General features: G+C 39.5%; 1 protein-coding gene across 1 annotated transcript in view; it reads right to left on the minus strand.

Moving 5' to 3' along the window:
* Positions 1–14,547, minus strand: part of MLIP (muscular LMNA interacting protein) — a gene marked incomplete at both ends in the record, with an annotated part of 110,942 nt that overhangs the window by 4,475 nt on the left and 91,920 nt on the right. The window contains one exon of the mRNA XM_080616055.1: positions 5,447–5,500. Coding sequence (XP_080472181.1) covers positions 5,447–5,500 — 54 coding nt within the window. The remainder of the gene's footprint in view (positions 1–5,446; positions 5,501–14,547) is intronic.

Raw genomic sequence — 14,547 nt, forward strand, 5'->3', positions numbered from 1 at the left:
AAGTAGAAACTAGGAGCACCTTCCTTTCTTTCCTTCTCTCACTCCTTCCTAAAGGTCAAGGATGTGCTTGCATTTCACAGAGCATCTGCCCAATCTTCTTTGGAATTGCATAAATCACATTGATGTTTTCTCTGTGTGTTTTTAGCTCTGAGGGAGGACCATTGTGGGAGACTCAGCATGAGCCTATATGTAATTTTAGATAAAAAATTGCATTTTGGTGAAGGCAGAGACTACAAGACAGGGATCTAAAGTTCTTATTACAGCAGTAGAAGTAATGCTGGACTTATAACTTGACAGAATTTTTCCTAATCAGTTTATACAAACAGGACTTCACTGATAAAAGGGAAACATTAAATTAGCTGGACACCTGTGAGTTATATAAACTCATAAAGTGTAAATTCAGTATAAACAGTTCCTAGATAGGTTCCTAAATAAAAAGGAACAATACAGATACATGAAAGATATTGTGATATTAGAAATCATCAACCAAGGACTACCACTTTCAGAGCAGCTACAAAATGTGCCTTGAAGCTCTTGAGCTGCTTCTATGTTGCTCTCTTGTCTGTCTCCAGGACTGCATAAATGTTGATCTCCTTCTGGATATCAGTGCTATATATTTCCCTCTCCAGCAATAGATCTCCAGGGAAACAGATGTCTTTTTTCAGTCCTTCTTGACTGAAGATTAGCTGTATCTGTATCTTCTTTGCCCCTTCCTAAATATGGTAAGACATTGCTCAGTCTCAACATGGCCAACATGGTGTACTCTGCTCATCTCCTCCTGCTAAAAAGGGGATATAATTGGGGAGGGGAGGGGGGGAAGAGGGAAATTAGATAGCATTCCCTGTGCAAGTACTTTGAAAAGTTCACTGGAGAAGACTTTCCTTGATTTGTAATAGGGAAAACAGAAAATGTGTCATCTCTTGATGCTAATTCCTGACCAGCTTGTGGTGAGCCTGACACAGTTCTTCTTGCTACATGTGGACTGGATTATACCTGTATAGTCATACTCAATTACAAAATACAAATTAGTGACAGGCTCCAGGGAACCAGCACAAATAGCTTGCTCAGCTGAACCAAATGGTATTTGATGCTTTTTTCCAACTTTAAAGCTATTTGCCTCCACCCAGCATTATTGTATATGGTGAATGACTGTCACCCAATAAGATGATAATCAGTGGAAAAGGAGAGTACTGATAACAGCCCAGATAAATCCTTTTGTTTCCAATTGATTGTCTTTAGTCTTTGTAAATGCAGCCACAATTGAATTCTAAAGGTCATGGTACAAATGTTCCAACTGTGGGAGTACGTTAAAGTTTTTTAATAAATTGCTTGTTAAAAATTCTGTTCAAAGTGTTTCTTCAAAATCAAGACAACTTTCTGAAGGCAGTGCTATATATTTTATCTGCCTTGGAACAACCAAGTTGGCCTCCAATCAAAGGAATTCTGAACTTCTGTTGCCATTGTCAATCCATTTTTAAGAATATCTCATGTTTTTAAGAATATCTGAGTCAAAGTAGTCTAACTTTATGAAGTCAGCATGAGATGCTTCACTTTCTGAAGTGATCTTATAATTCATCAATTAAATTGTTTGGCTTCTTTCTCAAAATAAATATTTTAAAAAAGATTTGACTTTCCATTAGATCTACAAAGCTCTCCCTCAATGTGGATGAGAAGATGAGATGTGGGGTTGAGCTGCTTGCTTTCCTCTATAATTTTTTCAAATACAGGAAATTCAGCTGCTTCATCAGAGGCTGCATATATATACATATAAACACATGCATACTTACATATACACATACAAATACACACACACACACACGTATATATGGAAAGGACATGAACGTTTTGGGGAGGGTCAGTGGGCTGGAACATCTGTCCTATAGAGACAGGCTGAGAAGGTTGGGCTTGTTCAGCCTGGAGAAGGGAAGACTCAGGAGAGACCTTTGAGCAGCTTTCCAGTAACTAAAGGGGACCTAAAAGAAAGCTGGAGAGGGATTTTTTACAAGGGCATGTAGAGATAGGACAAGAGGGGATGGCTTTAAACTGAAAGAGGGGAGATTTAGATTAGGTATTAGGAAAAAGTTCTTCACTGTGAGTGTGGTGAGGCACTGGAACAGGTTGCCCAGAGAAGCTATGGCTGCTCCATCCCTGGGAGTATTCAAGGCCACTTTGGATGGAGCCTTGAGCAACCCGCTGTAGTGGAAAGTGTTCCTGCCCATGGCATGGGGTTGGAACTAAATGATCTCAGGAGTGTTGCATCCCAAATAGAAGGAAGTGCAGCAGGAGGGCCAGGAGAACTCCTTGGATGGATAAGGAGCTCCTCAGGAAAATTCAAAGGAAAAAAGAGGCTTATAAAAGGTGGAAGCCAGGACAGGCAGCCTGGGAAGAATACAAGGATGCTGTCTGGGAAGCTAGGGACCAGGTTAGGAAAGCTAAGGCCCAGTTAGAATTAAACTTGGCTAGGAATGTTAAGGATAACAGGAGAGGATTCTATAGGTACGTAGCGAATAAAAGACAGACTAGGGACAACATAGGCCCCCTCTGGAAGCTATCAGGAGAACTGGCTACGCGGGATTTGGAGAAGGCTGAGGTTCTTAATGACTTCTTTGCCTCCTTCTTCATGTCAAAGGCTCCGACCACACCACCCAAGTCTTGGAAGGCAGACACAGGGACTGTGAGAAGGATGACCCTAGGTCCACTGTAGGAAAGGATCTGGTTTGAGACCATCTTAAGAACTTGAATGTGCACAAGTCCATGGGACCTGATGAAATCCATCTGCGGGTCCTAAAGGAGATGGCGAATGAAGTTGCTAAGCCACTGGCCATCATATTTGAAAGATCATGGCAGTCAGGTGAAGTTCCCGACAACTGGAAAAAGGGAAATATAACCCCCATTTTCAAGAAGGGGAAAATGGATGACCTGGGGAATTACAGACCAGTCAGTCTCATCTCTGTGCCTGGCAAAATCTTGGAGCAGATTCTCCTAGAAGGCATGCTAAAGAACATGAAAAACAACGAGGTGCTTGGTGGCAGCCAGCATGGCTTCACTAAGGGGAAATCCTGCCCTGGCCAATTTGGTGGCCTTCTATGATGGGGCTATGGAACTGATGGACAGGGGCAGAGCAGTTGATGTCATCTACCTGGACTTGTGCAAAGCCTTCGACACTGTCCCACACGACATCCTTGTCTCTAAACTGGAGAGACATCAATTTGATGAGTGGACCACTCGGTGGATAAAGAACTGCCTGGATGGCAACACACAAAAAGCTGTGGTCAATGGCTCAGTGTCCGGCTGGAGATCAGTAACGAGTGGTGTCCCTCAGGTTTCGGTGTTGGTTCAACATCAGCTGGTCTTGTTCAACATCTTTGTCGGTGACGTGGACAGTGGGATTGAGTGCGCCCCCAGCAAGTTTGCCAATGACACCAAGCTGTGTGGTTCAGTTGATACGCTGGAGGGAAGGGATGCCATCCAGAGGGACCTCGACAAGCTTGTGAGGTGGGCTGATGCCAACCTGATGAAGTTTAACCATGCCAAGTGCAAGGTCCTACACCTGGGTTGGAGCAATCCCAGGCACAGCTACAGGTTGGGCAGAGAAGAGGTTCAGAGCAGCCCTGCGGAGGACTTGGAGGTGTTGGTCGATGAGAAAGTGAACATCAGCCAGCAGTATGTGCTCACAGCCCAGAAAGCCAACCGTATCCTGGGCTGCATCAAAAAGGAGCGTGACCAGCAGGTCGAAGGAGGTGATCCTGCCCCTCTACTCTGCTCTTATGAGTCCAGAGGAGGGCCATGAGGATGATCAGGGAACAGTTCAAAACTGTTCAGTGCCTCACACCACCCTCTAATGAAGTACCTTTACTTCAATAATGTTTTAGAAATTTTACAGATGCTAAAAAAAAAAAAACCAAGCTATCTCAGCTCAACAAGTTGGTTTTTTTATAGCTTCACTTTGTGAAATCATACTGGGACTTTCTTTGGGTAGATCCAGTGCAGAAAACATAAAAACTGCTTTAGAGAGAACTAAGAAGTGGCTCCTGGGAGGCAGAGGAAAGGGGATAGATGGTGTAGAAACAAGCATAAAGTTCAAAGGCGAGAAAAAAGGAAGGAGGCTGAAATGCTTAAATGCAGATTCAAACAAAAAGAGATATGAAGTAGTTCTAAGTCTCTGACACCCTGCACAGAGGGACCAGAGATGCACATGAAGGGTCTATGTTCATGCCCCATATATTCCCGGTACAGAACAGCAGTTCGTTGGTCCACCCAGCAAGTAAGATGTCCTTTTTTTTTTTTTCTTTACTTTTTTTTAACTTTTTTTTGTCATTGGAAAGTGACAATATATTGACAAGCTGTCAACAAACTCAGAACCTGGGCAAACCCGCTGCTTCCAACATGTGAAGGACTTGACCTCAAAACTCACTCAATACTTTTCAAAACAACAAGGCAGTTACTCATTCAGGAAATAAACTGTGTTACAAAAATGTAATTATCATTCCTATCTATACTGTTAAACTCATCAAAAAACTCATTAAATAATTATGAGCATGCACTTGTCTTGGTTGTAAAAAATTCATTCTTGTGGCATTAATATACTCATGCTGCAATTATTGGCAGCAAGTTATGCATTCCTATGCAAATTTGTAAAATAATACTGAAAATGTCCTTTAAACAAAGGTATTCTATTACATTCAAAAGCCTACAGTAAAGAATATGATAGTTAATTAATTTACATATGTTTATTTCAACACCAAGACTGTAATTCAGCTTCATGTTCATGACCTTCTTGGAAAAAAGACTTGCCTGAGCCAGCAGAACCATTTTAATTTTTATCTGCACTGACTCAATAGAAAATTGATCACATGTAACAAATCACTTCTGCTCTTACTGAAGGAATTACCGAGGGTGGTAAACACTCTGGTCCTAGAGTTTAGATATGTAAAAGCAGTAGGGAATTGGCCACTGAATTTAGATTTTAAGATTTGTGTCCTTCTTCAAAGGCAAGTAGAACTGGTACTGAATTTTGATACAAGGCAAACTTGCACTGTATGTTTTTATGTTTTCGTGACAGTCGTTTATGAAATTCTCAATAACTAATTTTCCTAAGTGCTTCTAGTAGTTGTTGTGTCTGTTATTTAGAACAGAAGTTATAACAGTGGCTAAATCAGGGAATGGGTGATTTAAATGGGGCTAACTAAAAAGCACATATCAGGAACCTGAAGTGGAAATCTTGGGGTTACTCCAAATTCACATAAGCAACACAGTCTGCAACACAACTCTGATGGTTTTTATTCTTAATGATTAAGAATAACTAATATTTATCTAGTCCATGTAATGGACAAAAACAGACTTGAAAGCACAGCACATTTTTGCTCACCAAGTTGTCACAAACTACATAAACAAAAGATAAAGCTAGCATGCAAATGCTTAGCCCAATTAAATGTCAACTGATTACCTCCTTAGAGCTGAGTGTTTCATTTTCTGGAATAGGCACTATGGCATGACTTGGCTTCCGGGCCAAGATGTCACAGGTTGGAGAGAGCATGAGGTTAAAAACAGGAAATAGAAATAAATTATCAGTTTAATTTCTATATAAACTATCACTACAGTTTAATAATGAAAGCAAATAACCTCAGTTAAATCCTGTTTGTGTTACCTGCCGAAAAGGCCCTCTTTCACTACTCTTTAATCTGTATGAAAATCCATTTCAAGGTATGGCCTGTTTTCTATTATATCATATTCTCATAATTAAAAGGTTGGGGAAGAAATAGATCACTTTCCAATCTGAAGGAGGTATCTCAACTAAAAATCACAGCAAGGGCACCTGCCTTATGATAAATCTGAGATAATGCATATAAAGTTATTTAAAATGCAACAGTATTCCTGTCACTTTGAATATCCATCTTCTTAAATCACTTCCAAAAGAGCTCTCCTTAATCTTAGATTTCATCAACATAAATCATACAAACACTTAACTAAAAAATGCTGTATAACAGGAATTAGTATGTGCAGAAAGGAGTTTTAGATCTCAGTGATTTTCCAGTGTTTTGAGTATTATATGACTTTCACCTGAGCAATGAAGTTTGATGAATGTGACTCAAGTGAACAACCACACCAATTTCAATAAGATTTTAATTAGTAATAGGTAAATTAGGTAATTAATAGGCTAGTAATTAGGAAAATAGATAAGCCAGAGCTTATAAAAGCAATGTTAAGATCACAAGCTTGTGATGTTTTCCTATGCAGTGACACAGAGACATTCTCTATAGAGAAAATCTTGCTGAAAGTGTTGGGGTTTGGGTATTTTAGAGTTCTATGAAAACAAGGTTGGAAGAAGCCTATTTTCAGTGTATCAAAGGCATTACTTTGTTTTCGTATTTAGATCAAATAGTAAATTAACAGATGATGTGTTGCTCAAAAAGATATTGTTCTTGTCCTAAGAAAATTAATTTTGAAACTGTGCTTTTTGTGAAGTAAAACTGGTCTGCTAAACTGCCCCTATACATAAAGAAGGATACTGAAGTGGAATATACTCTAATTTTCTGCGATTATGTAATGGATCTGCTATGTATTGCTCTCTCTCTCTAAATTTGCCCTGATTTGCTTTCAAGGAAGCAGGAATCAGCTCTAGCAATAAGAGCAGCAGTTACAGAAGCTTTGACCCATTTTGCTTCTTTTTTTTTTTCCCAGAAATGAAAAGGCAAATTATTAACTTTAGGTGCCAAGTTTATTTATTCATTCAGTAAATGTAGACAAGGGAAAAATTTTAGCCAAATAAAGAGTAATGAAGGAGTAAGAAGCCTAGATCCTTTCAGCAGCAACATTTCTCCCTCTGCTGCATACTTGGATCCTGATTTCAGCCAGCACAGCCCCTAGACTTTACACCACGCCACTACTGCAGCACAGACAGGAAAAATTTAACGGCTTAAGTGGGAGACCAAAGTCCTGTTTCTAATCCAAGCACCCTGCAACTACCAAGGGTGGGCAAACCTTGGTGATACACAGGTACAAAGTTCTAACAACACCTGCAGTGTCATGGGAAGCTTATTCCATTGAAATAAACCTTGGAGTTGCCTATTGCCTCACCAGAATATACATCTCTCTATTCTAGTAAAAGAAGGGTTAATCACAAAGAGAAGAGTGAAAAGTATTGATCATTTTCTGTTTACTTTGTGATGTGCACCTAAGTTCTCTGAGAACTGTCTACTGCTTGTTGCAGTAAAGAAAAGCTCCCTAGTCAGGTAGTGATCTGAGAATGCAACAGCTCTTTTTCTGAAATTGCACAAAGACCAATCAATGAAAAATGCACTTTTACTGTGTTATCCTGGCCTTTCTTGCTAGTAGTATTCATTGCCTGTTGTGGTGACCTGAAATGCCTCTCTGAGTCATAATTCTTCCTTACCTTGTTCCTTGAGTATGAGGTTTGAAGTCCCTCCTTAGTTCTGACAAAACCAGTGATTCTTTTTTTTTTTTTTTATCCAAGAAATATATTTGCTTCCTTTATTTTGACAGCATCCTCTTTTCAATCTAAAGACCCAACATTTATAGCAGTCTCCATAGAGTGGGAAATTATGTCTATTTTCTGGACATACACACTTAACATTGACTAATTTAGAGAGGCTTAATTGAAAGAAGAGAAGTGAGAGGCAAACAAGGATTTAACTGATTAATAATGGGGAAAAAATGTTAAAAAGGCTGAACACTTGGAGAAAACTGAACAATATAAAGCTCTCTGCTTGCACCAGGCTTCTCTGACACAAGTTACCTTAGAAGAGTCTATACGTTCTATAGTCAGGTGTCTGGAGACCTTATTTTGCCATGATATGGGGTCTAATCTTAAGGAAGTCACATATGGTTGCATTTATAAAAAACTTTAAGTAGTACTTTAGTGAATATGCAGCACACAAGCCAAGTGCTGCATCTTTTCTGTTGAAATAATGTTTAGTCTTGCAGGTCCCTAAAAGGAGGGTGTTAGATTTTTTTCCTGGAATTGTACAGCTATGCCTCTGCCAGCCGCAAAGGAGCTGAGTACCTCAGCCTGGGTGACTTCATCCTAATTAGCTGGAGGCTTTTTCTCTGTGTTATTTCTATCAAGTGTCAGTGTAATCTGAAATGTGTTAGCCTTGCTATGGAAGAAGTCTCATGCTTGTCCTCCCAGAGTTTAACCAAGAAGCTACAGAGTCTTATTCTTTCCTCCATGATTTTTCCGTACAAATATAATTCTTGTTTTCTTGAATGCACACCAAGCCAATCCCACAAACAGGATGGTATTTGCTGTGCCAGTGCTTTTGCTTTCTGCAGCTCCATAGGTAAGGAGTGGACTCTTTAGGAAATGAGACAATGAGTTTGAATTTCTGTAGGGTGAGATAAGCACTGTAATCAGGTCTCTCACTGTCTGGGCAAGTATTAAAGGAGGGCTTTGGCATCTCCATGTTGTTTTGTCTGCATGACGGTCAGCCGGAGTTGTTGGGAGGACACTTAACAAGACAGCCTACCTGATTAAACTAAACCTTGTACCTGAATCATAGTACAACTTATGGCACTAAGCACACGGAAAAGATCCTCACAGAGAATGATCATCTCTGCAAAGATGAGCTATCAAGATCAGAGTAGCAAACAGTCAACTTAAAAGTACCAGAATGCAAGGTAGGCTGAACGAAGTGGGATTAATACCCCTACTAGACTCTGTGTGACTATCCTCCCTCAGAGTCATACAGTAACGTGCTCATATCCACAAGTTCTGAATTATGAATTCAGCTTGGACTATGTACTTTTTACGAGTGTGTTGCCTTAATGAGACTTCATCAATCTCTGTCACTGGCAGTCTCTCAACTCCAGATCAAAGCAGGTGGCAGGAAACCTTAGTTTCTCCCACAAATGTAAAGGAATTGCATCTGCTGATGTTGAAAGATGACAATATGGCTTTTATAATTTGTACTCTTATTGCCTTTGTCAGTTACAAAATTCTGCATTACTCTTACAAGGTTAATTAATAATATTTAACTTTCCAGATATCGCTCTATTTTCTTATATTATGACATTTTCCTTATTATTTCTGAGAACAGTGACAGAGAAAAATAAGCAAATCTGCTTTTGTGGCTGCAAAAATTGTATCGTGGAGGGTGGATATCCTGACAACATTTAAGAATTTAAAGCATGCAAGATCAAAGGGAAATTATATGCTTGGCCAAAATAACCTCTTGCAGACTCAGCCAAGGCTTAGAAAAAACGTGATTATATAACAACTTAGTTAGACCTTTGTTCATTTAGCTCTGTAGGGTAATCAGCAAGACATATTTGCCTTTAAAAGGTCAGTTTATCTTTATTGTGCTATGAATCACAGCTGCCTCTGAATAATATAAAGCTTTCCGAGGTGTTCCCAAGGTAAGACCTTTTTCATAAATCTAAGTGACTCTCTAGAGGGTTCTGCAATCTTTGCTAACTGAGGCACAGGTTTAAAACCCTGTGGAACTGGTGAAAGATAAGGTACATAAAAAATAAAAATGTTTCAAATATAGTAACCAGAGAACATTCATGTATCACTATTCTTTCAAACTACCCTGTTAAGACCACTAAGTTAATCCACTTTGAAAATAAATAGGTAATATAGATTTGTATGAAACACAGAGTCATTTCTTCACAACAGGAAAAATTACTAATTTCTAAATGACTAAAAAAGTTTGTTTATACACATATAACAAGCAAACTTTTTTTTATAAAACAATTTTATAGATAACCACTTTTTCTGAAAGCAAGAACATGAAATCTAGGGTACTACTAAATGGTAAAACACCCACAGCAGCAAAGACTACCTTCAACAAAGGGGAGAGAAAATATATAATGTGAAGAGACAATTTATAATTAAGACAATTCAGTCTGTCTGAAATTACATGATATAAAATCCATTTTAAAGATTCAGTCAGTTAAATACCTTTTTTTTTTTTTTTTTTTTTTTTTGCAATTTCCACCTCTCTGTAAGGAAAAGTAAAGCAGAAATGCTGATCACAATAAAGATTTATAACACCCCTTCAGCCACCTATGTCCTGACAGACTTGCAGATCATTATTATATAGTACCATACTTGTGCATTTTTAACTTGAAGATTCCAAACCTCTCCCCAGATATTGGTAAGCACGTGCACAAGACACACAGCTCACACACAGCCATGGTTCCTGGACAGGTTTTCACAGGACACAGGCCTGGAGGGCACCAGAGTGGGGTGAGACTGAAAGATTTGTATGAGAATACCAGAGGCTGGAGGAGTTACAGGGCTTTGCAGTAGAGATTCCTTATCTTTAAGTGGAGTTGGAGAGAGGGAGATGCACACAAGTACAGCAGTGCTTCAATTTTTCCTTGGGCTGCATTTTCTAAGCCAAGTTGAACAGCTCATGCTGGGCTAGCCATCAATGGAATTGTGTGGGGATTTTCTGCCAAAATGATTTTTCAATGAAAAAATACTAGCAACAGAAAAAAAGAAGCTTTCTGCAAAATATTTTGATCCCTTGTAAACTCCCACTAGCCATTTAGAAAATTAAAATGAAGTGTTTAATTTTAAGAAATCCCACCTCTAACTGGCATATTGTGTTTTCTGATGTAGATGTTTCATTTTGCATTACTTCCATAAAACATTCAAAAGTATTTCACTATCAGTTCACTCTGTGGCAATAATGATAAGAGCCTCTGTTCTCTACTGTGGGCTAATCAAGCTCTGCAGTTCCTCACAGGGCTAATTTCACTGTAGGTGATTACAGGAGCTGGTGGCCAGCAAGGGTACCAGGCCCGTAACAAACACCTGGGGGAAGAAAACCACAACCTGCACACCTATAGGGTAAGGCAGCAGAGACAAACATATTCTAATCATATGGATTAGAACTATCTCCATTGAGTTAAGTCATATAACCCAAATGATACATATTGATTTCTGGAGTATTTATATGTTTTCAAATTCCTATCTGCATTGGAAAGAATATTTCAGAATTTCCAGCAGTATAGGTGTTCGAAATTTCCCTCAGCATACTGACTGTGAGCTATTTATGGTTCCACAGAAATTGAGTCATTGCTCAAAAGTGACGACACTTCCCTGCCCCAGGAAGGGGCTCATTGCTCATTGACTGATAACAGCCAAAGAACTTTAACTGCTTTCCAGGTGAGAGTGTGATATAAAATGGATTTAATTTTCAGAGTTGACCTTCCACCCACGTATTTTCTTCCCAGATTAGCTGCAAAACTGAATAAGTCCTGTTTTCTGAGTAAGCTTTTCATGCAACAGAAATCTTTGACCTTAGTTACTGTATATCCAAACCACAAACTTTGACTGAGTTTTCTAGAGTATATGTGCATAACCGTCATTGCCTATATTAAAATTTGTATTAAGATTGTATTCTACTATCATATAATTACTAAAAATATAGCTACTGTTTAATTAAGAAAAGGAGAAAGCTACTACTGCAATTTACAGATTATCATATATGACCACTTCATCAAAATTCAGAACACATAGCCAAAAAGAAAAAAAACCCAACCACTAATGCCTTGAATTTCATAACATCTTTGTAACATACATAAATACTGGCTTCTTTAATTAAAGCTCTAAGTACATACTTGGAATTTCAAAGAACTAATTATATTTCATACATTTTTCTAACATAACTAGAAAAAGAGTTAATTAAGGCCATACTTCGGAGTACACATTATATCAATACCTGCCATAACAGTTAATTGAATTCTAATTGTGACAGTTTGTCCTTTAAAATGCAGAGTTTCCAAGTCAGCTCACTGTTTACTTTTCCTTGATACCTCAGAAGAGTTTTTACAATCTGAAAACCAGCAGGAAATTGTCTAGAAACATATGTGTTCAGTCACATCTAAGATGTGAATTTCTATGCAGCTCTGTGTGTTTTGGGATAGTTTCCATTAACTATGATTTTTTTTTTCCTTGAGACTTTTTTTCTCACTCTCTTTAATAAAAAGCATACAATTGTTATTTCTGTGTCTCACAGAGGTTATATGCTCACTAAACCTTTTTTATATTTTTTACTCAATGGTATATTTCTGCTTTTGTTGTTAAAACCAACAATCTTTACCTCTGAGTGTGTTCTGTTCTTTGTAATTCTATCTTTTGTTGTTATTACTGTATTACAGGCAAAGGCATGTCTCTAGGTTGCAGTTCCCATTTGCCAAATTATTAATAGAGATTATTTCTTAACATTCCCATTTTCCGTGCTTTCAAATTCCCTTAGAAATGGAGTTGTATCCACTTCAAATTCAGTCATGGATCATGATCCCAACATCAGAAGCATCCTCCAACCTATGGCAACCTTGCCCCCATCACCATCGGCATGTCATAGAATCCCCTTCACAAACAGTCATTAGAAGCAGATACCAGGAGTGTTGTATTTGGTCTGTCGTGTTTCCTTTGGTTGTTCTCCTAAGATGTGTGCTCACATATTAACCTGAAAACACAGAAGGCTAAGACAAAGCGATCTTGGAGTTGTTAGCTGGGGCCAGAATTTCTATTATATTTGATATTGGTTTACGCATTTAAAATGTCTGCCTGAAATACATTAAGCAGAAGAATAGAATTAATCTTCATAGGAAACCATGGATAAGACTGAATTCAAGTTTTATATTACATAGAGATTTCTAAGAATGAAACCAAAACATTTTAAAGTACTTTTTGGTTCTTGAGACTGGTTTAAGCTTTTCCAGCTAAGACAAGCTGCATAAATAAAAAGGCAGAAAACAACAGAAGTGGTTCTAAGTAGATTCCAAAGAAACCAGGACACTTCTGGGCACAGTGTTCACTGAAAAGCACATTTTGATTTCTAATGAAAGTGCCTGCTGGGTCTGATCCTACCATGCTCAAGAAAACAACTCTGTGTGAAAACAACTCTTTGTAAAAACAATTCATTGATTTCTAAATTAAGTACACCAAAGATATAGGGGTCATACCATCAACAGCTTCTCTTAGTGGAAATAAGACAGCAAGGCTCTTAAAATTGCCTAACTAAAAAAAAAAAAGCGTTCGACACTGTCTCACACGACATCCTTGTCTCTAAATTGGAGAGACATCAATTTGATGAATGGAACACTCGGTGGATAAAGAACTGCCTGGATGGCCACACACAAAAAGCTGTGGTCAATGGCTCAGTGTCCGGCTGGAGACCAATAACGAGTGGTGTCCCTCAGGTTTCGGTGCTGGAACTGGTCTTGTTCAACATCTTTGTCGGTGACGTGGACAGTGGGATTGAGTGCGCCCCCAGCAAGTTTGCCGATGACACCAAGTTCAGTTGATACGCTGGAGGGAAGGGATGCCATCCAGAGGGACCTCGACACGCTTGTGAGGTGGGCTGATGCCAACCTGATGAAGTTTAACCATGCCAAGTGCAAGGTCCTACACCTGGGTCAGAGCAATCCCAGGCACAGCTACAGGTTGGGCAGAGAAGAGATTCAGAGCAGCCCTGCAGAGAAGGACTTGGGGGTGTTGCTTGATGAGAAAATGAACATGAGCTGGCTTCAGGGTGTGCTCGCAGCCCAGAAAGCCAACCGTATCCTGGGCTGCATCAAAAGGAGCATGACCAGCAGGTCAGAGGAGGTGATCCTGTCCCTCTGTTCTCGTGAGACCTCACTTGGAGTATTGTGTGCAGTTCTGGTGTCCTCAACATAAAAAGGACACGGAGCTGTTGGAACAAGTGCAGAGGAGGGCCACGAGGATGATCAGGGGACTGGAGCACCTCCCGTATGAAGATAGGCTGAGAAAGTTGGGGCTGTTCATCCTGGAGAAGAGAAGGCTGCGTGGAGACCTCAGAGCAGCCTTCCAGTATCTGAAGGGGGCCTACAAGGATGCTGGGGAGGGACTCTTCACTAGGGACTGTGGTGGTAGGACAAGGGGTAACGGGTTAAAACTTAAACAGGAGAAGTTTAGATTGGATATAAGGAAGACGTTCTTTACTGAGAGGGTGGTGAGGCACTGGAATGGGTTGCCCAGGGAGGTTGTGAATGTTCCATCCCTGGTGGTGTTCAAGGCCAGGTTGGACAGAGCTTTGGGTGGCATGGTTTAGTGTGAGGTGTCCCTGCCCATGGCAGGGGGATTGGAACTAGATGATCTTAAGATCCTTTCCAGCTCTAACTATTCTATGATTCTGTGATTCTATGAACTCCCCAGGCCAAACGGAATGAGAAATGGTAATCAAATCCTTCTTTTCCTTTGGAAAAGCTCTCTCTGGAGAAGTGGGTAGGAGAGTTCTTTCCAGGCGGTACCAGACTTAAGACATTTTCCTGTTAAGTGCATGCTGCGGTGTCTCCTGTTGAGCCTAAGCTACCTTCATGTTCTTTTGGTAATATGATGGCTTTGAAGAAAGCAATCAATTACCAGGTTATGATCCTTCTAAAGTTCTTTAGGAGAAATGTCTTCCTTATTAGAGCAGCTGAGCAAGATCTCTAGAGGCGTTTTCTGCAGGCATTATCAAACCAAGCCCAAAGTGATAGAAATGTCATCTAAGTATGATATGATTTAAATAGTTCACTGAGCCAAAGCAATGCCATCAGAGGATATAC

The sequence above is a fragment of the Psittacula echo genome, assembly GCF_963264785.1.
Source record: "Psittacula echo genome assembly, chromosome: 4".
Classification (NCBI taxonomy): domain Eukaryota; kingdom Metazoa; phylum Chordata; class Aves; order Psittaciformes; family Psittacidae; genus Psittacula; species Psittacula echo.